Source organism: Platichthys flesus, chromosome 12 (genome assembly GCF_949316205.1).
Source record: "Platichthys flesus chromosome 12, fPlaFle2.1, whole genome shotgun sequence".
Taxonomy (NCBI): domain Eukaryota; kingdom Metazoa; phylum Chordata; class Actinopteri; order Pleuronectiformes; family Pleuronectidae; genus Platichthys; species Platichthys flesus.
The window spans coordinates 10,691,974-10,719,429 of NC_084956.1; the positions used below are offsets into that span (position 1 = coordinate 10,691,974).

The following is a 27,456-nucleotide window of genomic DNA, read 5'->3' on the forward strand; positions in this document are numbered from 1 at the left end:
AAATTAAAAAAGGTTAATTTATCAAAAATAGGATGTTCAACACTCGAAGACGTGTCCCAATTCAAGCTGTACATTTTGGGATTTATCGTGCCAACACTAGAAAAGGGACAGAATGAAGCATACTTAAAGACGTGCTTATATGCAAACTCAGGCTCTAGAGTCTGGTGTTGATTGACGCTATTCTCTCAAGATGCAATTAAGACTGGAAATGGAGCACGGCTTCCTGTTGAAAAAATGAAGACAGGCTGCAATACAGCAGTATTTCATAAACAGCCTCATCAAGACTCAAAAACCTGATATTTTTGAAATAAGTGTAATTCAAAGCACATCCTAACGCATATCTTCCATCATTTATAATATAAAGATAAGTAAGTGTTTTGTACAGAATAGTAGCGTCTGGATTTGTCGCACAGGAGATTAGACCTATAGAAAATGAATTCCATCACAACTTCAATCTACTCCTTTACATTCACAGACATAAGGCCGATGCACACTGGCCTCAGCAGTGGTAGCTATTGATTCTTCATTACAAATGGACATGCAGGGCAGTCGGTTGACAGGAGAGGGGGAAAACCGCAGCCGATTTGCTACCTGCTGCCTCTGACAGCCCAATTCCAGCTGCAGCCTGCTGTCCGTGCATGTGTTTGTGTGCATGGTTACAGATTTAGATCGGTGGTGTGGGGTGTGCTCTGCAGGAAGGGAGCAGGATGTTGAGATGACAGCAGTCGCAGAGGGGGGAAGCATCAGATGTAGCCGTCAGCGGACAGATAGGCTTAATGTGTTCTCTGTCCCCCTCCTGAGCTGAGGCCCAGATACATACGGTATTAGGCCAAATGTTGCCTCACTGGCCCAGTTTGTGTGTAGCCTAGTTAGGAGCAGTGTAGAGATTGTGGGACATCCCTTTCACATCCCTTCACACTCCCAATCCACTTTACGTAGGAATGTTGTTTCTACAAAATGGGGCAATAGAGCAACTACATCAGATAAATCACAAATTAAATGTCATGTTTTTAAATTAAGTGTCAACCTGCCGGCAGTTTGGGAAGAGAAACCATTTTATTTAAATTGAATGACCGTTTTTGATTGATTTGCCGTGAATGTCTCCAGATGGTGAAATGATTTCCAGGTGTAATGAATCGTTTTGGTTTCCTTCACACCGTAAAACACTTTTTGCTAAAACACTCACATAAATCTCTCAAACATAAATGCACACAGAGATAAATCTACATATACACTACAGTTTGCAAAACACCCACCTGTAAGTGCACACTCTCTCTCTCTCACACACACACAAACTCACACTCACACACACACACACACACACACTCCCCTCTGTATGTTGGTGCAGTCAGGGGCTGAAACAACGATCGTGTCGGATCAGAGTTTTAATTAAATCTTCGGCCGTGGAGCATAAACAGCAAAAGGCTTTTTACCGAAAGAGTGTTTGGCACTTGGCAAAGCTCCCTCATTTGGAAAAACGGCAAGAGACATATTTGGATTAAAGCAGAAGCCAAACTGTGTCTGCTTGACTGGAGCTACGGCCTTGTTGTTTTTAGCCGAAAACAAGGTTAAAAATAATGGAGTAATCTGCCAGGGTTACTCATGGTTTAATTTCATTATTACCTAACCACTGGTCTCGGTCACAGAAGCAGATAGTATGACAATTTACAACAGGGATGTCCACGTACACTGTTGAACACTATAAGTGTTGTTTCACTAATTTGTTGTGTTTTTTACCTTGAACTCTAAGTCTAACTTTTATTAGTGACTGCAATGTATAATATTTTTCATAAAAGTGATAATAGGAAGTAAAACAATGAAACCAATATATTGGCTAATATACATTTTTTAAATGAATCCTATGATGTCCTTATTAATAATTGAGGCTTAATATTTTACAGTTTTAATATGAACTTTAAAATAAATGACATAAATAAAAAAATAGCAATTATGTGGAATTTGAATTTGTTTTTATGTGGGCAAAGAAAGGCAGATACCAATATGTTTGAGAAATTGGCACAATTTTTGCAACTTCTGTTAAATAACAAGCTCTAAAAACAATCAACCAAAATTATACCAACATTCTATTAACTTGGAGCTGGTTCATTTCTGAACTGTCAGGAAATTTAACAGTATTCTGTCATTAACTTTAGAAAATAGCTGAATATCAAATATCCAGTTTATCCTTGACTGACACATTAGAGGAATAAAAAATGAGACAAATCAGTTGAAGGGTGACAAGAGAGCGCATACCTCCCGTCAAGGCTAAAGCTTTATCTCACCGCGTTAGAAAAAAGTGAAAAATATTAAAAACCACGATGTGCTTTGAAAATCGAATGGCCTCTTATGAGAGCCATTGCCCGTCTCGCCACAAAATCTCAATGAGATCGGTTGAGTCGATTTTGTGCAATTCTGCTAAACAATACACAAACAAATGTAGATAAGAACATATCATCCTTTGAAAGAGGTGGACACATTCTATGTGATTGAGGAGCTAGTGTTGTTTCAGATGCATTATATCTGCCAGTGTCCTCAACGCAATAAATCGTCTTTTGTCTGGTTCACATTTGGATAATCTCAACAAAATCGGGAGGAAAGATTCCGATCCATTCCCATCATGACTTTGTGTTAATAAGATGATGTTCGTTTGGGAACTAAGATGCATTCAGTGCTGCATGTGCGTCTGCAGCTGCTTGTGTCACCACCCGGCAGCATGCGATCCACTGCCTCAAATGCCAGCAGGGGCTGTGGGGCTGAACATCGTGATGGCGACAATGATTCCTGACAGTGACGCGTTGACAGTCTCTGACAATGAACAGCCTGCTGCATGGAGCAGAGCGGCGCGGTGGAAACTCGTCGCTACCGGGGCTGTCTGCGGTTAAATCCCCACTGTTGCATGACAGTCGGCTTGGAGGCGAGAAGACACAACATGTGACAGGTGGAGTTAGGGAAGTCTAAACTATACGTCTTTTGTCCTATCTTGGAACTGTGTATTTATGTAACAAGTAGGGGTGGGACAAAGTATCATAGAAATACCATTATCAATATACTGGTGGCAAATATCAAGGTTTACTTCTTGGTTATATATGCATATAGTTTGGACCTATTTTGACATTGGAATGTAGTGAAACTGACACTCGTCTTCGTAGGGTATTTTGGGTTTCTCTAAACGTACATCATGATGTAATGTTATGATACATGGCCCCTGGGCTCTGGGCTCAGCCCCGGCTGTTTTACTGTACGCCCCTGGTAGCGAGACAAAAAGAGACATTGTGCTGTGCTTGTTGTCTCTTTGTTCTTTGTGATCAGTGCAAGAGGTTTTTTGTTTTTCTAAATTATTATCTCTCTCTACCTCCACTCTGCTGTAACCTTTTCCATCACACACACACACATTGTTGCTATTCTACTAAATGAAAGCACAATTGAATCATAGGGAACTTTAGAACATTGAACAGCCTGTGTTGTTTCTCCTCTGAAAGCCGTCCCTGTTTGTTCATCTACCAGTTGTAAGGCGGGGTGAGTCAGTATGTACAAGTGCCTCGTACTCATTTAGAGGCCGTGCCGAACAGTATGAAATCATCACAACACACTATCTCCTGTGGAAGAGATTTTGTTTTGTGCGACCCCTGAGCCCCCTTCCGTCCTTTTTAAAATGTCAGCCGAAGACGAATCTACTCGCTGACATTTTCAACAAATGCTTCTCATAATGATGCGGTTGTGCGAGTATCACACACAGGAAGCCGTAAACTCCCATCTACTCGCTCTCTCGGTACAATTACTGTGATTTACGGATCCTCCTTCGCGTGTGTTTTGGGGATGATTGCACAATCACTTATCGCAGCTAATTTGGTGTGAACGCCACAGCGAGGTCGCGCATGCGAGCGTTTCGAAACAACGAGTTCAAGGAGCCCAGTGGTTAACTGCACCTACTGTAGAGACATTACCTCTGCAGAAACGCATCCCAGCAGAATGTCGGGTTACAGTGATAGGGTCATGAATATGGACGAGGCAAGATATCGTACCCTACTGTGGGCTAAGTGGAGCGGTGGCCTAGTATCCTCACGCCCACTGTCTTATGGCACGCAGAGGTTTGAAGGCGCGGTGGAAATGACATAATACCGGCTTTAATGTTTTATTTAGCTCATCTCCTGTTGACTACAGTGGCCCATTAAGAGTGCACAGCATCTCCTGTTGGCACTGATTTCCTTTCCCTCCTGCTGCTCTCTCCTCCCTTTACCGCACTTCTTTTTTGATGCATTTGCCGTACATCCAAACGAGGTGTGGACCTGTAGGTCTGTGATGGTGGCTGTGGCTCGGATCCTGCAGCAGCGGAAAGAAAGAAATGTCAATGTCTGATTTGGTGATCTGCACATTAGGATACGAGCAACTGTTCCATGTGAAAAGTTTGGTTCTCACTAGAGATGTTCGGATACGATACATTTTGCTGTTTTGGAGCAGCGAAGAAGAATTAAAGCCAATGTTCTGTAATCTTCAACAATTAACATACTCGCCGATACCCTGACCAGCCTTTTCCGCAGAATCTAGGGCATTCCTGATGCTGGTTGTTATTGGACCGTCTCTAGTTTCCACTAAAGGAAATTACAGGAAAGCAAAGAAACATTTTCCTCTATTGCGGAGATCTCATACTGCTCAGTGTAACTGTGCTCATGTTGGAAGTTAGTGGGTTATTATCCTCATTTATTTCAGCAAGATTGTGAAAGAAGGTGTCCGCGTGTTTGTGTGTGTGTCTGTGTGTGTGCACTTGTGTGTGTTGCTGCGACTTTCTACCTCTCTCTTCCATTTTCAAGCAGAAACACCGACGTTGCATAGGAAACTTAAGTTTGAGAAGTTCTCTATCCCCTTTTTTCATCCACTTCGCATGTCTCCAGGTCAGCACAGGGTTCACAGAACAGCACACACACACACATTTGTATATCTGGGTGAGGACACTGGTTCACATAATACATTCATTCCCTAGCCCATTACCCTTACCTTAACCATCCAAATTAAATCCTTAACCTAAACCTTATTCTTACCCTAAAGCTAAAATCAGGTCTTAACCCTAAAACGGTCCATTGAAAGAGTGCGAACCGGTCAAAATGTCCACACTCTGTTGCGTCTATGCTTAAAGTGGTCCCAACAAAGGGATAAGTACAGGAACACACACAAACACACACACACACACACACACACACACACACACACACACACACACACACACACACACACACACACACACGCACATGCACACACAGTTTAGTTCTTACCTCTTTCCTTTTCACGTCTCCTGTATGAATTGGTGATGAGTTGTCACCATGGTGAAGGTCTGTATTATGAGTGTGTGTGAGACACTCCAGTGTTCTGCTGCTTAACTCTGTGTGAGTTGTGAACCTGGAGGTTGGTGATAGGGATTTTGAGCCGGAGCCTGAGGCAACAGCCAGAAAGAAACATCAGATATCTTAGTGTTCTTAGCTTGTTAAAAATATACCAGTGCTGGTAGTTATGTTTTTTTAGAAACTTCACATAGACTGTCCATTAGCAATCGACAAGTAAAGAACATTTCTAATGAAATCTTCATAAAATATGAATAATGAAGAGGTTTTATAATTTCTCTATTTCCCCTAAAGCTTGGCGTACAGTGTGCAATTTTAAAGGTGATGTTGAAGGAAACGATCGAAAACCCAAGCGCTTCTCTCTTCACACTGCACTTACCCGTCAGCCCTCCAGTCTACTCTAGTTATTGTCGAAGAAGAAGTCAAAGTTTGTTTGCTATCACGATGCACATTTAGGGAATCGACCTAGTACCATGACTCCACTGTGCCACGGCCTGACGAAGGCCAATCGAAATTCATATTAGAAATTAATCCGATGGTGAGATGCCCAATCAGGAGCATCTGATCACTCCTTGCACCCACTGCACACTGCAGCACAAGCAACACGAGACAAAGCAGAACTTTTGTCCAACTCTGAAGTGAGTCATAACAGAAACTGGTCAAGAACGGACTCAAATTGTGAAGTGCATATGGATGTTTTTAGATGATATTAGGAATCAATGTTGGCCATCTTCTGCGCTGATTCAGACAAATCTTGATTCATCTTGTTTTAGCATCAATTTAAACACTAGGTGACTGTTAAAATTACTGTTAAAAATGATCATTAGTAGCACATGTGAAGTAAAGCCTCTGCTGGTGAAGCTTTATATTCTATATTTTTAAAGTGTTCTGACATCTGTAATGTGTTACGGGCTCTTTTCATTACATTTTTAATATAGAAATTATAATTATTATCAGACATATAAAAGTACCACTATCAGATTTATTTAAAAACTCTGAAATATCAGAATGGCTATTGTTTTGTATCTTTCACTTCTAAACTCATTTTGTGTAGTTACAGATGACCACTGCCATTAACAGCATATTCCCCTCTTTGTGTACGCGGTGACACAGACGGACAGAAAAAGAAGAAACACAGGTCTGGAATTTTTGCAAAGAGAAAATAGATATAGTTGTCATCTTGGTTGTATTCATCATCAGGTGTGTTTACAAATGTGCTCACAGTACACAGCTCACAGTGAGGCTCCCACTGCCAGTGCAGCTGACAGCTTCACATACACAGACACCCACCCACAAGCCTCGTATCACACAATTCCTACCCATAGATACATCTCTGTCATATATTATGTAACATCTGCTAAAATATGTGACTCATGGCCCCTGACTGTGATATCAACACACACAGACACCGCTTCTATTGTGAATGCACCAGCGCTGGAGAGAGTCCGTGTAATTAGTCATCCAAGCAGTCGTGAGGCAAAGAGAAAATGCCAAACGACTCCTCGTTTTGGGATATTTTTTCCTTTTCTTCGTGGCATTACCGGCGACAGAAGGGGTTGGCAATTTTTAGACGTCTTGTTAAAATCCAACAGTCTGCAGTCCTGTCGCTGTTCTTGCTTTCTAATGAATCCGCTGGCAAAACAGTTCCTCTGAGCAGAAGATCTTTGTGATGAAGGTGGATGTCTTCACGAGGAAACAGCCCTGTGTTCTGCAGACGCCAGAATTTGGTCCGTCATCACTCGCTCCTCGGGTCATTTTTCACTGATGCTCATCCATTCGAAACAAAACCCACCCTCCAAAAGACATTCTCATTTTAGTGCCGACATATTAGTATTTTTTCAATATAAATATCCATAAGAAGTTCACTCTCTTTTTCTACCGTAGCAGATAACCACTGTATAAATACAAAACTTCTTCTGAAAACACAAACTTTGCCTGCCGCCGCTGCTTATTTACACAAACCAATTTTTCTTTTTTTGCTTTGTAAAACAATTTCACTTCAAAAACACATTGCTATGGTTGTTAATACTACAGTGCGATTGCATAAAAAAAACAATTACTCATCCAAATGTCTGCAGAGGGAAGAAACAGTTTCAAATCAGGTCGTTCGTAGTTCACTCTCCTAACCGTGAAATGAACAAAGCAAAAAAACTAATAAACGTTTTTTAATGGGTTTTATAGAGGAAGAAAAAGAGCTTGAACCAATAAGAGCTGACAGAGCATAGCTTAGCATGGGGCACTTTGTTCCTCTGTCCGTGTGGAGAAACGCAGCTCAGGGCCGATCTCAGAGCCGGCACAGGAAACTGGAGCGTATCTTCTCTCTGCTACAAACCATTGTCAAAACTCACTTCACAGACACTCTGACTCTACAGATGGAGGCGTTTTTAAACGGCGATGACTGGTCTAAATCCTAGGCATCAAAGGGTTTCATTTTTTGATGAATAAATTAAGGAGTTGAATAAGAAGCCTCTCCGAGAGGTGAGATGATCTTTGTTCATGTTCAGAAATGCATTACCAAGCTATCTCTAGAAGGCAGCGCTTTTGAGGAAATGCACAAGCCGTAGGATCTTAAAAAGGCAAGTTAATGCAAAGTTTTAGATTTAGCATGCACTGATTCACACTCCGGATTTATTGTTCGTTTTCTGCTACAAGGAATGGTGTATTTAGTTTTTTTTCTCCTCAGGCTTTTGCAACAGAAAAATAAAAAAATATTATCTACACGACTCTCAACAGGGAGGCGTTAACATCACCTCTGAACTGCGTCTGACATCAGTGTTCAGTGCCGTGGGAATGTTTTCATCTGTACATGATTGACAAAGAAGTTCACTTCAGAGCCGGAGCTAAAAAAGTCTTTGTGCTGCTTCTCTCCAGGGTCGTCTGCACCGCACCCGAGCCACGCAGGTTTGGGATTATTTGGAACATGAAAAGCTGGATTTCAAAATGACACACTCGCCATCTGGAAAAAAAAACAAATCAATGCTACGTTTTACAGACAACACGGGATTTAGAACCAAAAATACGTCATGCAATCTGTAATGTCTGAGGTCATTGGGGCTTTGTCTTGTCCTTGGATTCAAGCGTCTGGGCCTGAGTTGGTCTCAGGTGGTCTGAGAGTGAGCCACGCGTGTGTCTCCGTCAGCGCCGCTCCGTAGGAAGTGCATGTAAAACGGCCGCGTTGAGACGAGCATCGCTGTCGGAGCACTTTGGGAACGGTTGGTTACAGAGTTAGTGTAACTGCTGCTCTATGACGATCATTGTAATGGTTATCACCGCTCTGGGCAACGCACCGACATCAGTTGAATTTTTTAGGATTGTGGTTCACACAGGACTTTCATGGCAGCCGCAGCTCCTCTGGCGGCCGTGGCTGTCTTGCTGAGAACTCGTATCAAACACTTGGGTGCTGAATAAATCTCCGAGATATATTTTTAGATCAAAGGTAGAAACAAACACACCCACAATGACCCGCAAATGCACACCGCAGATGCAGGCATGGATGCTCATGATACCCACACACAGACTTACAAACAAACACACACACACACACATACAATGAAGTTACTCGGCACTACTTTCTCATAACTACTTTCTCGGACATGAGTCCTCTTTTCTGTATTTGTTTATTCCGGTAATCCCTGTCTTCCTCTCTCCTGCTTTTCCGAGTGTCCTGTCACGGTGGCTTTACTGCTGGTGTTGCTTCAGGCTGGAAACAAGAACACAGGAAGGAGTTTGTTAGTCTTGCTTGTCTCTGACCCGGGCAGATCTTACAAGACACAGCTCTTTAACCACAGGAAACATGAAGCCCACAGGGGAGGTGCACTCGGTCGCTACTCGGTCCTCGATAAGAAATCTAATTTACCTGAAAGCCCACGTCACGAGCCCTGCGGTGTAGAGAGCCAAAATAAACAAAGTCTTTATGTTAATGTGACAAAACAAATGTGCAGATATGCGGCACTGTAATCCCACATTGCTTTTATCCCTCTGCTGCAATGAAAACAACTCCATTTTACAGGGAACGACAGCTCTACTGTGTCAGAAGCATTATCCAATAATCCCATTTCACAATCTTCTCATAATTGCAACCCGTCTATTATGTCTTCCATCTGGCCGCTGCCCAAATTTAAACGAACCAGAAAGATTGACGTCTAAACCCCCATGTTTAAGGTGCAATAATTACTGTGGATCCGGCCTTTATCTTGAGCTATGTATTTTTTTTTATCGTGACGCCAGTTGATGCGGCTGCATTCTGTCGCTTTATCACCGCGACACAAAGCAACTCCAGACACAAAACGCACCATATTTAATTAAAGCAAAGAGATAAGATGGATTCAAGCTCATGCTAAGCTACAACCACCACATAACATGCGCCAAGGAGGTTGTGTGTGCCCTTGTTTGTTTGTCAGCAGGATTACTCAAAATCTACCAAACAGATTTCTATGTAACTTGGTGGGGGGATGGGACAGGGGTCAAGAAACAACCTGTTAAATGTTGGCATGAATCTATTCAGACTGGGAGATAAAAACATTTTTTATATAGATTTCCAATGGGGAATAATTCATGGTTCAATGTACGTCGTGCAGAACAACGTGCAGTCCTTTGACCTGGCTGTGAATGTAGATCGTATCCATTCACATTTCAGACAAAAGACTGATGTTTGTTTGTTATTTGACTATTGGTTATTATGTGGAGAATGGGGGTTAAGGGGACTGTTGGGCCTTGGAGGTATGTGGTCTACTGAGTGACACTCTACTAGTCTAAGCATTTTTACTAAGATTTATAATGACATTAAGTTTAAAGGGCAAAACACTTGAGTATTCCCGCAGCTGATCATTGTGTAACTGAAATGAAAATATCACATTACCATTCACAGTCGGTCTCGCTTATTCAGTTACCCAAATGTCACAACAGAAATCCCAACAACTTGCACTTAGTAAAACAATACCTCTTACATCTTAGCAGCTTTTTGTGTAATTGCTCCTCTCGTCAGATTAAGGCGTTGTTTTGCTGTCTGCTGTTACTTTAGTTAGGGTCCAAGTGAATACCAGGCAAACAAAGTGAGAACACGTTTTGTCTTCATACTGGCCATCGGTCTGATTCTGAAATGAATCTCATTTTTTGAACATCACAACAAATGCCAGTGTGTTCATCGCTCCTTGTTTGAATGTCACTTATCTGCCTTGTCCTTATTGGAGGGTTGCCACACACACACACACACACACACACACACACACACACACACACACACACACACACACACACACTGAGACACAGTCAGAGGAGGGAGGCGGAATTCACAGGCACTATAGCTGTCAGCACCTATCGCAGTAATGGCTGTTAAAAACAATGGCCTCTACACCCTGTCTGCTCTGTCAGGACGGATCTGGCACTAGGAGCGGTGAGGCAGTGAGTGTGGTGCTCTGGGAGTGGACAGGTAGCACTGGAGATGGAGGCAGGAGCAGCAGGAGGAGAGGGACAGAGAGAAACACTGTGGTGTGGATAGAGGCGTCAGAGATAGAAATCCCTTTTACGCAGACATCCCACTGTGTTGCTTTTGGGTAGCCTCCTCACTATGTTGCTTTTGCTTGTTTACACCAGAGACTGAATCAGTGACACCTTTCACATCACTTTTAAAAACATACCTTTAAAAAACCCTTCTGTTAATACTAGGACATTTTATGACCTATGTCATGTCTGTTTTTTTTACATTAGAGTGTATTCCTGTTTCAACCATGTATAGTCCTTTGAAAAGGGCTATTAAGATAACGTTTGTTTGGTTACTTGGTGAATGTGGAGATTTTGCATTTTACATGTTTGTTGACAGTCATTTGTTCCCACTGAACCAAACAAGCTTTCAAATAGAGAGAAGCAACAAATCATCCCGTTTGAGAAGCTTCGGATCGACACTGACTTCAAGATCAAGATCATGAAGTCTATTGACTAATTCATTAATTGAGTAAATGTTTCCAGCTGATGCAGAAACAGTCAAACAACCATCTGTCTGAGTTGTCCCCTGATTGGGCTTTTTTTTTGTGGGAACAACACAGTACAAAGAATTATGGGACAGTTCTGAATGTAGTGAGCATGGGCTGCCGATTATTTTCTTCTGTTTCACATGCATGTGAAAGCCTAGTTCTTTTTCTCAACCTAAGCTGGTATATTAACACATGCACACATTCGCACAAATTGCTATTATTAGAACATGCATTGTTCGGTTAATAATTGCAGCCGGTCCTTGATGTAGGAGGTAGAAGATGATGAATAGTAGAATGAGGGCAGGAAAGGTGACAGAGCCAAGGAAAGTGGAGAACGGGAAGGTAGAAGGTAGCGGTGAAAAAAGGAAATTCCCTCTGATTGAAGGGGGGGGGGGGGGTGTTATTGCACTAATCCAATAATCTGTCCCAGCGCCACACATGTGGGATGAGAGAGAGAGAGAGAGAGAGAGAGAGAGAGAGAGAGAGAGAGAGAGAGAGAGAGAGAGAGAGAGAGAGAGAGAGAGAGAGAGAGAGAGAGAGAGAGAGAGAGAGAGAGAGAGAGAGAGAGAGAGAGAGAGAGAGAGAGAGAGAGAGAGAGAGAGAGAGAGAGAGAGAGAGAGAGAGAGAGAGAGAGAGAGAGAGAGAGAGAGAGAGAGAGAGAGAGAGAGAGAGAGAGAGAGAGAGAAGGCTGTGTGTGTGCGCAAGGTAAACGTAGTCTGGCAGAAGCAGTTGCTAAGGGAGCCAAGCTATGAGTCTCCCCCCCAACCCTTACCTTATTAACATCAGAGGCAGTAACGCTCGGGGCTGTGTGCATCTTCGTGTGTGTGGAAAGAGACACAAAATGTGTTTGTGTGATTTTGGGTTTGTTTTTTTGGGCAGAAGGTGCGAGGGTAGACAAGGACAAGTGCCTATGGGGGAAAAGAGTGCAGCCTACAGCATGAGGGTGTGTGTGTGTGCCAGAGAAGCCCTGTATGAGGAAAGTCAACCAGGGACAGTCCTGAAATAACCTTTCAACTTGCCTACAGCAGGGAGAGGATGCACACACACACACACACACACACACGTGCATGCTGCTCTATCAGCAGGTCGATAGCTCAACCATTTGCATTCAGTTACTTTACACTGTAATCTCGTTCACTCGTTGCCGCCCTCCCCTCTCCTCCGTGCGCCCTCCCAGCTTAAATGTGCATTAGTTTGTTTCGTATGTGTCCTCCGTGATACCGATGCTGAATAATTACCAGGGTGAGTAGGCTAAATGGATTGTCCCCAACCTCGCCATTATACCCTTGGGGCCTGCGCTAGCATCAGCGTCAACATCACACAGTCATACCCTGGCACAAACAAAGGCAGGCCTGAGGTCGGACTTCAACAACGAGAAAGAAAAGCGTGAGCAATGGGAACATGAATAATATTATACGGCTAGTTAAAGCCACGCGGGGTCATCGGTCAGAGATACAACCGGGCTGACACTTCCCATCAAGTATCACGCACTTAACATTTGGCTTTGTTTTCTCTGTTGGACTCCGAGGAGCTAATTAGGCCCCTTTATTTTAATGCAATTATACTTGGACAAAAACCTTTCGGGCGGAATAAATTTGCTGGTAATTGTTGCATAAAAGCCATCATAGCCTTGAGGTTATTCTCAGTGTGGCTGTGCGGGCTCCTTAACTGCACTTTACAGGTTCAGACCACTGGATAAGAACAGTGTTGAAGCTGGCAGTGCAGGATCTATATAACGGAGCCTGACTGATGAATCAACATGCCAGTAAGCAGATATTATTGGCACCAGTGGCAGATTTATGCGGATCGATTGCATATCATAAATGGTATTGACGCAGTGAGGTACATTTATAAAAAATGTACTGCACAGTGGCTCTATAATTGCTGTTACAGTCAGTTTTGATTAAGACTTTGTTGAAACATTTACATATCCCTGTGAAAACTCTTCATTAAATAGATTTGAAGTATTGCTTTCAAGAAAAACATTATATTATTTACATAAACCACCAGGCAAATGCCTCAGAACAACTTAATTTCCCTGTTGTTACTTGCTTTTTTTCTTGGTTTATTCTGAGATTGACATTTACAATTCAAGACTCTCATTATAAGGATTCATAAAATGTTTTTTTATTTAATGTTTACTTTCTATTATGGAAATGAAAGTTCAAAGCTGTTACTTTGGTTTCTCTCTTATGACTGCTCCCAGAATTTGAAGGAAAAAACCCTCTAAATTGCCACCTGCAGTGTCGCTTACAAACCCCCACCTTCTCCATGTTAATGGCCGGGACGTGGAATAAAATCAAAAGTGACGTTACAATTTTTTTTTTTCTACTTAAAGAGCGTTTCTGTCACCTTAGTTCTTATCACACGGATGATTTTCCAGGTGTTCATTTATCTAATAAGTGTTATGGTTTTGAGACTGACTCATGATAACTCAAGCACGTTTATATTCAAGGTTTCATTACTGCTTCTCCATCCCCCGATCACTACTGTGCAGACTCTGGCTCCAAATGTGTAAGATAATTTGGCTTTAATTCTGGATAGTGAGAGGAGGTGGGATGCTTCGTCCATCTTTACATACAGTCCACGATCCTACACCAACACAAGAGGGTTTACTGTCAGGTCAACAATAGAGCTATGTGATTTAACAAAATCTCATGTCTGTTTAAATTCAATGAAAGAATAGTTTATGCAAAAAAATTAATTTTGAATTATATACCTTTTTATATATTTACGTACATCTCTATATATATATATTGATGTAGGGACCAGTCTGTGACTCAATTTGTTAAGTACAGTGTTCTGGTATCAGGCTTTTCATACTAAGCCCACATGTCGAATGTGATAGAAGAGTCAGCTCCTTTCTGTCTCACATTCATTCCCCTTCAGCTTTGTTTGTGTTGCTTTCCTGCAAACTTTCCATCGACATCTTTACCGTGTAAACAAATAACTAGTATTCAAGATCGCTCGTGCCAAGAACCAACATCGGAATTTAATGTTCGTCTGTGTTGTAAGCTCAGTCTGCTGCCCGTCCCTGCTCCCGGCCAACTAAGTGCACTGGCTTAATTTACATAATTAACATACAGTAAACTGTGAAAATCTTCTGCCAAGTTTATCTAGTTATAACTGCGCTGTTATCCTCCTGTGCAGCTCCAATTACAGCAGCCCTGTGAAGTCTGCACCGTTTCCGATGACCCGCAGCTGACTGTGTATGAAGCAGATGCACGGTATAGATAAGGGAAGCTGGCTGCCAGATGCATCCAGCTGTTTAAAGAACAGAGAAATCTGTTGTTGGATTATGTTGACACATTCCTAACGCCACGCAACACACATTCGCACACTCTTTTCATGGACGTTTCTTCGGTGAGAGCTAATCCCCAGCCGCTGTCAGCCGTCTCCTCCAGAAAGCTCCTTACCGGGCCAAAGCTCATCCCGAGTGTGAAAGTATACTCATACAAAACACAAAAGATATGAACACACACACACACTGAGTTAGAACATGCTACGTCACTTTTACTAAGCACCATCCACCGTGTAAATAACCTGGAGAGATAAATACATTTCATAGCCTCTTCTTTCATAAGTACTCGCACACATTTCTACTTTAATGCACATTAACATACACACAACTCAACATGAGTAAATTCATGCGCTTATTTTTATTTCATGTTTTCTTGTCTCATATTTGTGATGCAATGTTACTTTGTGTGTTTTTGATACCCTTGCATGTCAGCAGAATAGGGACATGTGCCTATGATGTGTTCATACTACTACAATGTGCCAAAGGATGAAATATATAATTCACTTTGAAGTATGAATAGATTGAGTATGTGAGAGAGAGTGATAGTGTCTGACAAACACTCATGTACCTGTATTATGTTTCACCTGAGTGACTGGGCAAAGGCAGAGGAAATGAGGTCGATGAGCTGGAACCTTTGTTCTTGTTCTGTTTCCCGGAGGATCGATACCACAGCGCAACAGAGCTGGCAAAGCTTCACTTCCAGAACCGGTGTTCACTCACACACTTCGCATCTGCTCGTGTCTGCTCGTGTTTCGAGGGCTCTCTCGTGGACTTTCTCTCACCTAATGCACAAAGTCTGTATGTATGCAATCGTGCAGACGCTGCTTCAGGGAAATAACCTCCTTAATACTGCAGTACTGAAATAAAGAATAGAAAGTTCCATAGTTTGTCGTGCAAATGATAAAATTACTATCTTGCTAGTATATTACATATTAACATATAAATACATGTGTATATAACTAGATTGGAAACATGAGTCTTACATCATTAGTCACAGAAATGTTTCATCATTTATTCCGAGTAAACTGAATGAAAGATTAGCTGTTTTCAGTTTATTTTTCATAAAAGTCTGTGTGTTAATTAAAAGTAATATTTAATGAAACCAATCGTAATAACATCTGAGAGAAATTAAAACGTCAAAATAAATCAAAAAATTTAAATAACACTTGCATTATGCATTTAGGCAAAAGTTGTTTTAGTAAACTACTGCACTGGAAACACAACAACCTTATGAAGACTTAAAATCAGTTTTTGCGTGTGTGTGAGAACTTTGTTGTTATTGTAGCTACACTGGATGAACTTCCTCCTTTTCTCTTCACAGACCTCTCTGTAACACCACACTGTCCCTCACCCTCCTCCATCCATCCATTCATCTGTCCTCTTCATCCTAAGCACCACAGCCCTGTAGCTGTCAGCAGCACTGGCCTCACCTCAGCGTCCTCGACACATCTCCTCTTCATCTCTCTGGTTCTTCCTCAGGACAATGTGAGGAGGGTTTCTGTCTTGGACTTTTTTGTTTTTGCGTTCTCCTAGTATTTGCACATTTCTGTCCTTATCGATTGTATCCCAGTCTATCTCTGGCCATTTGTGCCTCTTTCTCAATCTCTCTACGTCTTCCTGTCTCTCTGCGTCTCTCTTCCCATCTGTCTCTCTGTGTCTGTGGTGTGTACAGCAATGTCTCCTGTGTCTATTAGTCTTGCTTACTCTCTCCCAAACGTCACTTGTTCAGTGTGTCTGCCCTCTTTTCCTCAATGTGCCAGTAAAACTAACAGAAGGGAAGATTTACGAGCCTCCTGTTTTCCCTATATTAACAGCTTGTGTGCAGATATGTTCTAAAAGTACGCTGATGCACTGACCCAAGCTGACTCCCAATAAGTGAAAGTTATATTAGGTGTTCAGTATCTTGCTCAGTGTCGATGCAAACTGCCTTGGTCATTGAGAACATCAATTCTGTGGCCTTAAGTTTCATCTAGAAATTGAATGGGACATAATGATGGAGTTACATATGGAACCTATTCACCTGCCAGATTCTGTGGAAAGAAATCATCGGCATCAAGGACCTTTCATCGTCAAGCCACCTTCCATTTGTCTTGTACTGACATAAGCCGTTACCGCCGCACCTCTACAGAAGCTCTCTGAATAAAGCGATACCAATCTCACTCACTAAATGTTCCCTTTGGTGAATTACAGAGTGCCTGAACCACACTCGCCTCTGTGCCTCATCTGCAGCTTTAGTGTCAGTCACGTACATACATTTTATTTTCAGTTCTTTGATGTGAAGCATTAAAGACCATTTTAACGAGAGCCGTGCAAATCTGTAATCTAAAAACTATATTAAAATACAAATCACTGTAATTACCTTTGTTCAGTGGGCTCGTCGTCCGGTGAGCTTAGTGCAGTGATCTGACTTATTTTAAGATACAGCCCTTGATTTCTAAAAGTTTAGAAAGATCAACAAATCTCTTCTGGAAAACATAAGTCTTGATACTTGAAACAATACCCTTTGTCTGTACAAATAATAAATCTGTAGAGACAATCTAAAGCGTATATTGATCATATATAATCATATAAGTTAGATCATGAAGATGTCCCAAAATGACTTCATGCACAGTTCAAATATTGATTTTATGAGGTATCTGCACCTCTCAAACTAAAAACACGCCTGAAAGCTTTTATAGATCAAAATAGTAGGAATGACAATGGCATATTTGTTATTGGTTACAAAATGGGAGCTTTTGGAACCAATAATAATTGGTCTGCGTAGATTGACTGATCATTTATCATTATATGGTATAAATGACATCAGCATTTCTATTAGTATTGCTTGGGGTATACAGCACAAGCACAGCCTGCATCACCATTCGGATGCTTTTCATTAACTTTCTGTTTTCGTCCCCTCCTCCTCCCCTCTCTGCATTTCTCATCCTTGTTGTTGCCGTAGTGTTTTTCACAATACACCCACCACTCTCTGTCTCAGAGTTAACTTGTGTGCAGAAGTTTGGTGTGCGTGTGTGTGTGTGTGCGTGTGTGCAGCCCTGACAAGTTTGGCTCCTGGGTGGATAAATACGACTGTTTCAGCTGAGGAGACACAACTCTTAAAAAAAGACAAATGGGGAACAAGAAACTGCCTCTGCCACAAAATTACATCCTCAAGCAGCCTTTTATCAGACAAACACTCCATAACACACTTAATTCCCCTTATGTCACTTGAAATAGAAAGAGACTTATACATGCACAGTATAGACGCACACACAGTCACACATGACTACACTGCCTGTAACCATGCTCACAGCCACCCCATTGTAAATGCATGAAATGTAATGGGTCCATCACACACTTTCTTCGTGCTGGTGGAAACATTGGCTGTGATTACATTCTCTAAACTCTGTGGTGAAAATGTCCAAACCTCTATAATAAATAACCCTGTTTCCTTTACGTTGCCCCAGGCTGCTCCACATCTCTTTACATGGCTTGATGCATATGTGCATTATGAATTTCATCTGCTGAATTTCAAATTTTATTACGAACAATATCTACTTCAAGCTGTGTCGCTTTGCTTTCACAACACCCTCACTGGATTGTTTGTCAAATACAAATGAAAGCACTCACAATGGTTTCCTTCTAACATACAGTTGTTGAGGCTGCTTAGAAAATATTGAAGCTGCAAATATACTTTAGCTGCCAGGAGATAGAAATGGAGATAATAACGCACACTTTCCTCTGAGGTATCATAATGCTGCACTCAGACTCCACCTTCTGTCACACCCCTGTGCACCTGGCCTGTGAGCGGGGCTTGATGGTTAGATTGTCTGTCTGTTTCGGAAAGTGACAAGCTGTCTCTCTATCCTGGGGTTTGATTGATCGCCCGTTCTTCCATCATTGTCCTACTCACTTGTTCTGGTGCTTGGAGCCCTGGAGGTGTGCGTGGTACTGTTCGATGGAGTTGAGGACGACGCTGCAGACGCTGCAGGAGTAACTACTGCGCAGCCCTGGAGAGAGACAGACACACAGGTACAGTGGAGACTGTGAGGGCACTCTAATAATAGCATGGTTCATCAACAACTCTTAAAAAGCTGTCATCATCATCTGGATAATCAGCAGCAGCTGTAGCACCGAGGCCAACGTGTGGAACAATAAGAAACTGAACTGACACTAAATAACAGTCTTATTTTTACACGCCACAGTGCAGAGTAATTTTCCTAATTGAGTGCATTTGATTAGACGAATCATTAGCAGAAAGCCAGTTACATTTTTAGATCCTTAGATCACTGCCTTTTTCCGTCTTCTAGTGAGTGTGTGTGTGAAGGTGCCTTTTCTCGAAGCTAGATTTCAAGAGGGCGAGAAGAATTAAGGCGGGGGGGGGGGGTAAGAATAGAACAGGGCAGCACTGTATAGGGCTGTGCATGCACGCACATTTGTGTTGTATTGGTGAATGTGCGCTGCTTGAAATGGTGCGGCTCAGACACAGATGTGAACTAATTGGAGGGTTTGCAGGTGGTCGAGATGAACTCCCAAAAATAGATGGATGAGGACGGAGATTCTGAGGGGTGAAGTGCAACCGAGTGGCGGGGCGGGGGAATGGGGCGGGGGGCGGCAGACGGAATGAGTGAAAGAACATTTCTGGAGAGAAGTAAGACGTGAATAAATAAAGATGGAGAGGAGACAGATGTATGTTGGGGATAATGAGTTGACACGCTGTAGGAGTGATCCAAATGCATGCTGGGGTTTAATGACCATAGAAAACATGATGTGTGCCCAACCCCCCCAGAAAAACACCCATTTTCACTTGTGACGACTTCAGCCCTTTTCAGAGGAAATGCTCTCTGTCAATCAGGGTAGGGCAGGTGGCAACAAGGCTCTGGATTCTGTCACAGATTAAATAAAGTGCTATTTTTGTCACATTTTGCTCAGTGTTGAAATGTCACTGCAGAGTTTTACTCAGATCAGTGAATCACAAACTCGACTGTTTAAGGTAATTTCACCTTCAGGGACCACACCCTAACAATATGGAGTTTAAAGGTTTAAAGGGATACTGATGTAGTGAACGTAAAATGCTGGTCTGGGAGGGCACACTGGTGACATTACCTATAACAAAACATGCTAGGGGTATCCGCCTAACTGAATATGAATGAAGAACGGGTTCAGGGTAGGTTTGAGGGAAGTCAGATAAATGGATGCTGTTGAGGGAAGGAGGATGGAGAGATAAGGGTAGTGATGTGGGAGGGAGAATGAAGAATGAGGGTAGGTATGAGGGAAAGAGGATGAAGGGATGTGTTTGGGGAAGGAAGATGAATGGATGAGGAAAGGAAGATGACTGAAGGTAGGAATAGGGAAGTAGAATGAAGGGTTGAGTGAAGGAGGATGCCGTTAGGAGGAAGGAGGAGGGAGGGAGGATGAATGGATGAGGGTTGAGATGAGGAAAGGTGGATGAAGGGTTGAGGGTAAGAGGATGGAGGTAGGAATAGGGAAGGAGAATAGAGGTTTGATCGAAGGAGGATGAATGGATGGGGGGGAAGGGGGGACGGAAGGAGGCTGAATTGAGGAGGGGTATGGATGACGGCAGGAAGATGAAGGGAAGTTAGGGGGTATGAGGTAAAGAGGATGAATAGATAGTGTGTAGGTCTTTTGTTTCCTTATTTTCTTCTTCTCTTCTTCTTTATCTTGTCATCTTTCCTCTTTCTCTAGGGAAAGGAAAGGGTGGCTCGGGGATTGTTGGACAACCGGAGCGTGATTGGTCGACCGGGTACACGTCGGTTTGACAGGTGATTAGAGGTGTGGTCGAGGCGGTGCCCTTTCCCCGAACCTAAGTTAGCTACTTAACATCTCGTCTGATTTCCTCTTCTTTTATTAGAAAGTTGTGAACGTGTTATTGTCGGCCTGCGCTGCGTCTGGAATCAGGTGTGCTCTCCTGTGTGTGGTCGCCCTTTCCTGTGCAGCCATTACCGTCTTCGAGATCTATGAGTTGTCTGCGTGTTCCATCACCCTTTGACCTTCCCGGCAGTAATTGGTGAGGTATGTTGGGAGATGAAGTTGTAATATTGTTAGGAGTGGTTGGAGGTCATTTACACTGGGACCGGAGCTGCATAATGTGGCTTAGCTACTCCCTGTTGTCAGACAGAGCTGCTCTGTCGGTTTCAGGGGTGATTAAGGACAAGCAGTTATTTACAAGAAAGCCACGATTGAACCGGTCGCCTGAAGTAAGCACCGCTTTCCCTTGAATGTTGATATTTTGCATCTATTACGAGATAGTGAGGAAGCGTGTGTGTGTGTGTTGGTGTGTGAAAGGGAGAGAAAAGTACGTCCTCTCGACCCAAAATGTCATTACATCTGTTCTCTCATAATGAAAAAGGCTATTAATTAAAGAGGAGGGGATTTGGAAAAGAAAGGAGCGATAAGTCTCTTTCACATTTTCTTTCCTTTTCTATCTTCCGGTAATTCTACACTGCCGCCAGGATTACACAAAGAAATCTATTCTTGTGTATGCGATTGTGCTTTATGTGCCATGTGCGTATGTGTACGCACACAATGGCAGCTTCCCTGCTTTTAGCCTGATTGATGTCACCTCCCTGCTGCCTGGCCGAGTAACGCTGATGTACAATGTGCTGCAGATTGTGCCCGTGCCAGATTGTGGGAGTGTGTGCCAACCCTTTGAACACACAATACACAAACACGGCCACATGCACACACACACTTGTGTTTTGTTAATAAAACAGCTCTGGCATCAGACCACTCGGTGCCCTGTATGGGCTCAGCACGGAAACTGTGTGGACACTTTTCCTGCATGTGTTAATTGCATGTGGGAAAAGTGTGTGTGCAAGGCGAGGGACAGCACGCAGGGCACAGTTGTGATTGCGGGTTTTTATTTGGGGAGTGCGAGCAGTATTTGTGAGGGAGTTCTAAGCCTTGTTAATTACACAAATAGATGCCAGCGAGACAGAAACGAGAGGGTGAGAAAAGCGGGGATGAGCTAAGAGCATGTCGTGGCTGTTATACAGAGACTCCTGGCAATTGGCAGTACCCCTGGTAAGAACACGCCTTTCTTGTCCAAATAAAGCAATGTGCAACAAAATTATAGTCTATTACGAAAAATACATTTTTACATCTTCCAGTGGTTTCAGAATCTTGTATATATTTCAAGCAACATTAATGATCCATTTCTATCGTGACATTCACGGCTCCTCCCGTTACCTCATCTCCCGAGCTGTAACTGCCCTGTCTTTTATTGGGGTTTGTCAAGTAGAGGTCAGCCCTCACCGTTGTGAAATGCGTTGCGGTAACATTGTTGTTGAAATACTGGGGATGCGTCATGATCGCCGAGGGAGGAAATCAGGCTTAAGTGCGTTGTGAGAACCGCAGATGAACATCAACTTACAAATGGGTGATTTCAAGGTTGTTTCCTCTTTATTTTCCGCCTCCCTCCTATGGGGCTGGCTGTAACCGTGAATTTCACTGTAAGGTTTTCATTTGTAAATTTATTCACACTTCCCACAGAGTCTTTGTGCCGCGGTGCACCATTAGTTTATCCTGCGCATTGCGAGGTTCAAAAGGAACGGGATCCAAACAGAAACCCATTGAGATGCATCCAAACCAACAGTCTGCAGCAAAAGCTCGACTCTACGTCTCGCAGGAATATATCACATAGGATAGAAGAGAGGGGCTGAGCGTCGGGTGCGAGTCAGTCCAGGTGGAGTTTTACCAACCAACAAACTTAAAGGGACTAATTAGTTTTGTTACAAACCTGACAGCAATTGGAAAGACCATCTGCTCTAGACGAAAACAATATCTTCCACAGAAAACAAAATATCGCTGAGCCACTTCAAATTACCATATTTTCGGGGCAACAGTTTCTTCAATGTTGTTTATCCTCAAATAATTAATAATTCTTGACGGTAGTTGAACATGCTCAGTACCAGCCGTGCCAATTTTAGTTCTGGGACTAATTATATACCTAAGTTTGAGAAATATAAACATGCTTTAACCATTTTTATTGAACTAAATATGGTATAATTCTTAGTCCATCAACATTGAAACATTGTTTCACCAACTCTCCAGGGAGGACATCGGTCAGTCGTGAAACAAACCTTTATTTACAGTTCGTTGAAGCCAAAATATACTGAAATGCTCCATGAGCGGAACTGACATAAATCAGAGTGTCTAATTAAAAATAGCCTGTAATACTGATGTTACAGACACATTTCAGTTTGCAGTGAAAACGTGTTGAGTGTCAAAACCAGACCCAGTTCATAATGTGGCTGCTACGTTCATGGATCTGCACTGCCTGCATTATGTCTGGTGTGTGTGGGTGTGGGCTTGCGTGTGTAACTGTGCCACAGTGGTTGCTGTCTCATGGGAGAGGAGGTCAGCTCTGTCTCCCAACTCAGGCACCGCAATCAATTACACACAATTTTCTCTGCTTTGGTACTTCACCCTCTCTTGGGTCCTTACACACACACACACAGACACACACACACAAACCCAACCCCACACACACACACTAAAATCCTAGACACTTATATCACTGTCTATGAGTCTCTGCTGAGTCTCCAGAGAGAAGAGACAATGCACCGGCTCTGTCTTGAGGGGTTTCTTCCCCTGTAGTGATTTATGTAAAGACACAGCCGAGTCAGCCGGGCTCCATCCTGCGACAGTGGCCACCCCCCCACTCCAACCACCTCGCCCTTGTCTGTAATCCATCTCCAAGGATTTCGTCTGGCCCCTAGCCACGGAAAAATAACGACATTCTCCCTCGTGCCCTGTCTGCGTAATTACACCAGAACAATCCAAGAGTAAGAAACGTTGACAATAAAAATGTCAGAGGGATTTCGTGATACATTTGGGTGAGAGTGTTAAAGGGAGGGGCAGAGGATAGATAGACAAAGACAAATAAAGCACAGGTAAAGGTCAGCGTCATCAACAGAACCAGACGCAACCGGACAACACAGCGAGGCAGACTCTGTAGCCCTGGTTTGGAGAGAGGGGGAATATTGGTCTGTAAATAATTCACCTGTGTCTCATGGGGAGCTAATGAGGATGACAGATGAGACCTGACGAGAGATCTGCGCCCCTAATGGTGCGCCGTGCACACACACACACACACACAGACACACACAGACTCACAGAAGACCGAGTAGCAGGAAGAAAGGTCTGGTGGAAATTGGAAACTGAATGCAAAGAGAAAACACAATAAGAAAAAGGTGGACAAAAGGACGGAGATGAATCTGCACTGAGGCTGAATTCCTCATCTCTCCTCCTTCCCTTTCTCTTTTCTCACTTCGCCCTTAAACCCCCCCACACACACACACTCCAAGATCACCTGTGACTTCACACATGACGGGGCGCTAATAGCCAATCAGATGCTTGAATCTTGCACCTATTGAAACGTCTGTAGAGAAAAAACGAGTACAGACAATGGAGCTGTACGGTGCTGAACAAAGTGTTTCCAACCAAAGGCGCTGGAACGAACACTTGATTGATGGCCCATATGATGGAGCGTTTCAGCAGCGAGCTCACTTAGGAGTCATAGACCAGTTGGTCGCGCTCGAAAGAAGATGGGAGAGAGTTTTTGCTGTAGATCATCATCACTCCTCGCTGAGTGCAAAGATCCTGGATTAAACTGCAATAAAAATCCTGACTATACTGTATAATGCTACCATACAGCCTTAATTCTCAGTGCGTTCTGAAGAGCTGCTGAGATTTTGAGTCAAATTCTGAGGTTGTGGGATCTGGGTCACAGTGTTTTGGATGGAGGACGATATTCAACATGACACCACTTTAAGCCTCTGAGCCAGTGGAGGCAGCAACATGACTCATGCTTTTAATATGATTGGCTTCTTGAGATAAAGGTTTGTGTCATGGCACCTTGAGCACACACAGAACGGCTTCTGCTCGCCGAGGATTTGCATGTGTGTGCTGCGCCGTCTGTGTTTTGGAACAAGTATGTCAAAAACGTGCGCATGTGTGCAGTCGAGGTGCTGTGTGACACTTGTGCACATGTCGGGCTGAGTATGGGAGCACTGTTGGATGATATTACACAAAACCTTTTGTAGGAACAGGAAGGGGAAACAGACTTTCTCTACCAAATACTTTTAATAGTTTCATTCGAATATCCTACTGCCAGAAATTAACTTCTTATTATAAGTTAATTCACTGTATTCATTTAGATTTTTTTTGCCCATTGCTTTACAATAAAAGTTGCATTCACCCAATTGTGTCATCAGAGGAAATGACGGGGTTCAGTCTTTTCTTGAGAGTTTGGAATGCATCTTGAGGTGCCAGGGATCAAACTACCGGCCTGGTTAGTGGCTAACCCACTCTACCTCCTGAGCCACAACAGCTGGGTGCAGAAGTTCAGTCATTTCAGTTCCAGATCATTCTGTGTGGGACTCGTCTTTCATCCCTCACTAGAATTATTAGTGTGCAATGTGATGCCAATTAGGGATGTACTTTCTCTTAATTAGGGTTGCATGCCAGCAGAGGTCGTGTAACTTTGACACTTTAACACATAGTAATGCTCTCACTAAGAACTGTGAGCCCTTTACTGTAAGATGAGGAGACTGCTGAGATCTAAGATGTCTGTGGGGTCACAGTCCTCAGCTTGTGACCCCAAATGACTCACAAGGACAGGTTGGACTGTGGCAAATTTCCCTTGGACTGAGAAATACCTTTTAATTAGGGAGAGACGGAAGGTGTAACATTATGCCAACAGAGTAACATGAGAAATTGTCTGAAGATGTCTCCCAGAGCATCCCAATATATCTCCTTCACCCTGCGTCACCCATTCCAACAGCACATCCTCGAAGGCTAGAATTGCCGTCACTCTCTATGCTACATGCAGGTGTTCGCATCCTAATGGATAGTTAAGTCTAAAGTATGCATTCCTAAATCACATTGTGTTCTTACGTTTTGCCACTAGTGAAATATGCAAACAAGTTGGACTTGGTGCCTCTCTGTCAGAGTGTAGACGCCACAATGTACTGCTACTTGGCCCTTCACATATAACCTGACCATGGGTTTTGCTTGGAGAGAAGTGAGTAAGTGTGGAATGAGTCTCTAGTCTCCTTATGGTGTCAGATGTAAAGTGTAAAACATGTCTTCACAGTGGATTCAGCAGAGAGCCTGACTTGTCTCTGCTGTCTCAAGTTGCTGGTCAAGCTCCAAAGGCCCTAGCTCGTCCAATTACAAAAACGCAACTTGATAGAGTCTTTATTTTGGCCCCACATTAGCTGGAGTTTCTAATTGGGCATTTCTAATATTGGCTTACAAGTCCCACACTAGATATCTGGGTGATGGCACTTGAGTAATTTTTTTTCCAACTTGGCAGAGCTACTTCAGAGCCACAACTGATATTATACAATTTAACTCAAAGGCTTATTTCTCGGACAGATGTAGGACACTACTTTCCCTAAATATTCAAGGCTAATCTGATGTTTCTAATTGTATCTGTAAACAAGTGTGGTGGCTTACTTCAGTATAAACCTGTGTAAAGTACACCACATTGAAAGGCATATGAACACTTCAGTCCACCCTCAGTGCCTCAGATCTTGTGTGATCCCCCCTTATCGTCTTTCCTCGTATAAAACACCCCTGCTGCCCTTCACTTGGAGGCTGTGTTGGGCTCGGAGGCCAAGAGGCTGACCTGTGCTCTCCGTGGCATCCAGGCTTCCCGCTAGCTGCTCCAGGAGACGTGCCCGGGCTGCGTTCCTGCGGTGCTTCTTGCCCTCGTAGTGCTGCTGGGCCATCAGCGGGTTGTTGAACCAGGCTCCGCAGAGGCAGCAGTATTTCCCGGCCTCTCTCCCGCCGTTTCCGCCGACCACCGCCGCGGGCCAGGGCAGGGCCGGGGAAGGAGGGGGACACGCGGCGGGGTCTGGGGGCAGTGGTGTGGAAGGGGAGGAATCTGGAGGGAAGCAAGAGGAGATGGGGTGAGGGATTGTGGAAGGAGAAAGGGAAGAAAGAAGAGATGTAGGAAGTGTATTAACAATGTAAATCAGGTTTAATGACATAAAATGCAATTTCAACATGAGTTCCCACGTTTGACAGCTTTAGGTTTTAGATCATACTGATCAGGACTTAGAGCAAGAACAACAGACTGTTGCGGATCATGTCTGTGGAACAAAGATCTTCTCCTTTCCTCTTCACTCCTCCCTTTCACCTAGTTTTGCCCCTCATTCCCATCTCTCCTCATTCTATTCCACCTCCGACTCTCTGCTCCACCTCTCATCTCCTGCCCTATTTTGTTGTTCCTCCTCTCCTCTCCAGGTGACCTGCTACTTGTGACATGACACCAGTTACCATGGTGATTGCCCATTAATAGCCAAGAGCCACTGACATGTCCACAGGACACGGTTTGTGGCTCATGCCGGCACAATGGTGTGCGTGTGGTGCGTCTGTTTGTGTGTGGGTGTTTGGGTGGCAGATTAAATGTACAATCCACCCCAGAGAAATGTGTGAAGGCTTGCGTGCTGATGAATGAAGCTCCAGAATAGGCTGCTTGCGTGTGTAAGGTACAGTACCGAAGAAATCATCTCAGCTCAAACTGTTTGTTTGAACACGGCGGGGGGGGGGGGGTGGCCACAGGCAGACTGTGTGCGAAACCTTCTAATGCCAGATGGCCAACCCAAAAGTGCAGATTTTCATCTACAACGTGTCGATGACTTTCGAGTTATACCGACTATACACAGTCACAATATCCCACCTTTAGTTATTTCATACCGCGAACAAAAGCCCACTCACACAAGCTTTTAGGTTGAAATGAGTCATGTCTGTTCTTTCACAATAAACATCAGCTCTCTGGTTACAACTGACGAGCCTGCATGTGGATTGTTGACCCAAAGACCTGGAGTGCGATGTGTGTTTT

At 43.3% G+C, this 27,456-nt stretch overlaps 1 protein-coding gene across 1 annotated transcript in view; it reads right to left on the reverse strand.

Moving 5' to 3' along the window:
• Window positions 1-7,482: 7,482 nt before the first annotated feature.
• zgc:171482 (zinc finger protein) overlaps window positions 7,483-27,456 on the reverse strand; it is a 48,847-nt gene continuing 28,873 nt past the window's right edge. Inside the window, exons 5-7 of the mRNA XM_062400451.1 lie at window positions 26,239-26,496; window positions 18,496-18,592; window positions 7,483-9,033 (exon numbers count right to left, since the gene is read on the reverse strand). Of these exons, the coding sequence (XP_062256435.1) occupies window positions 9,012-9,033; window positions 18,496-18,592; window positions 26,239-26,496 (377 nt within the window). The 3' untranslated portion in view covers window positions 7,483-9,011. The remainder of the gene's footprint in view (window positions 9,034-18,495; window positions 18,593-26,238; window positions 26,497-27,456) is intronic.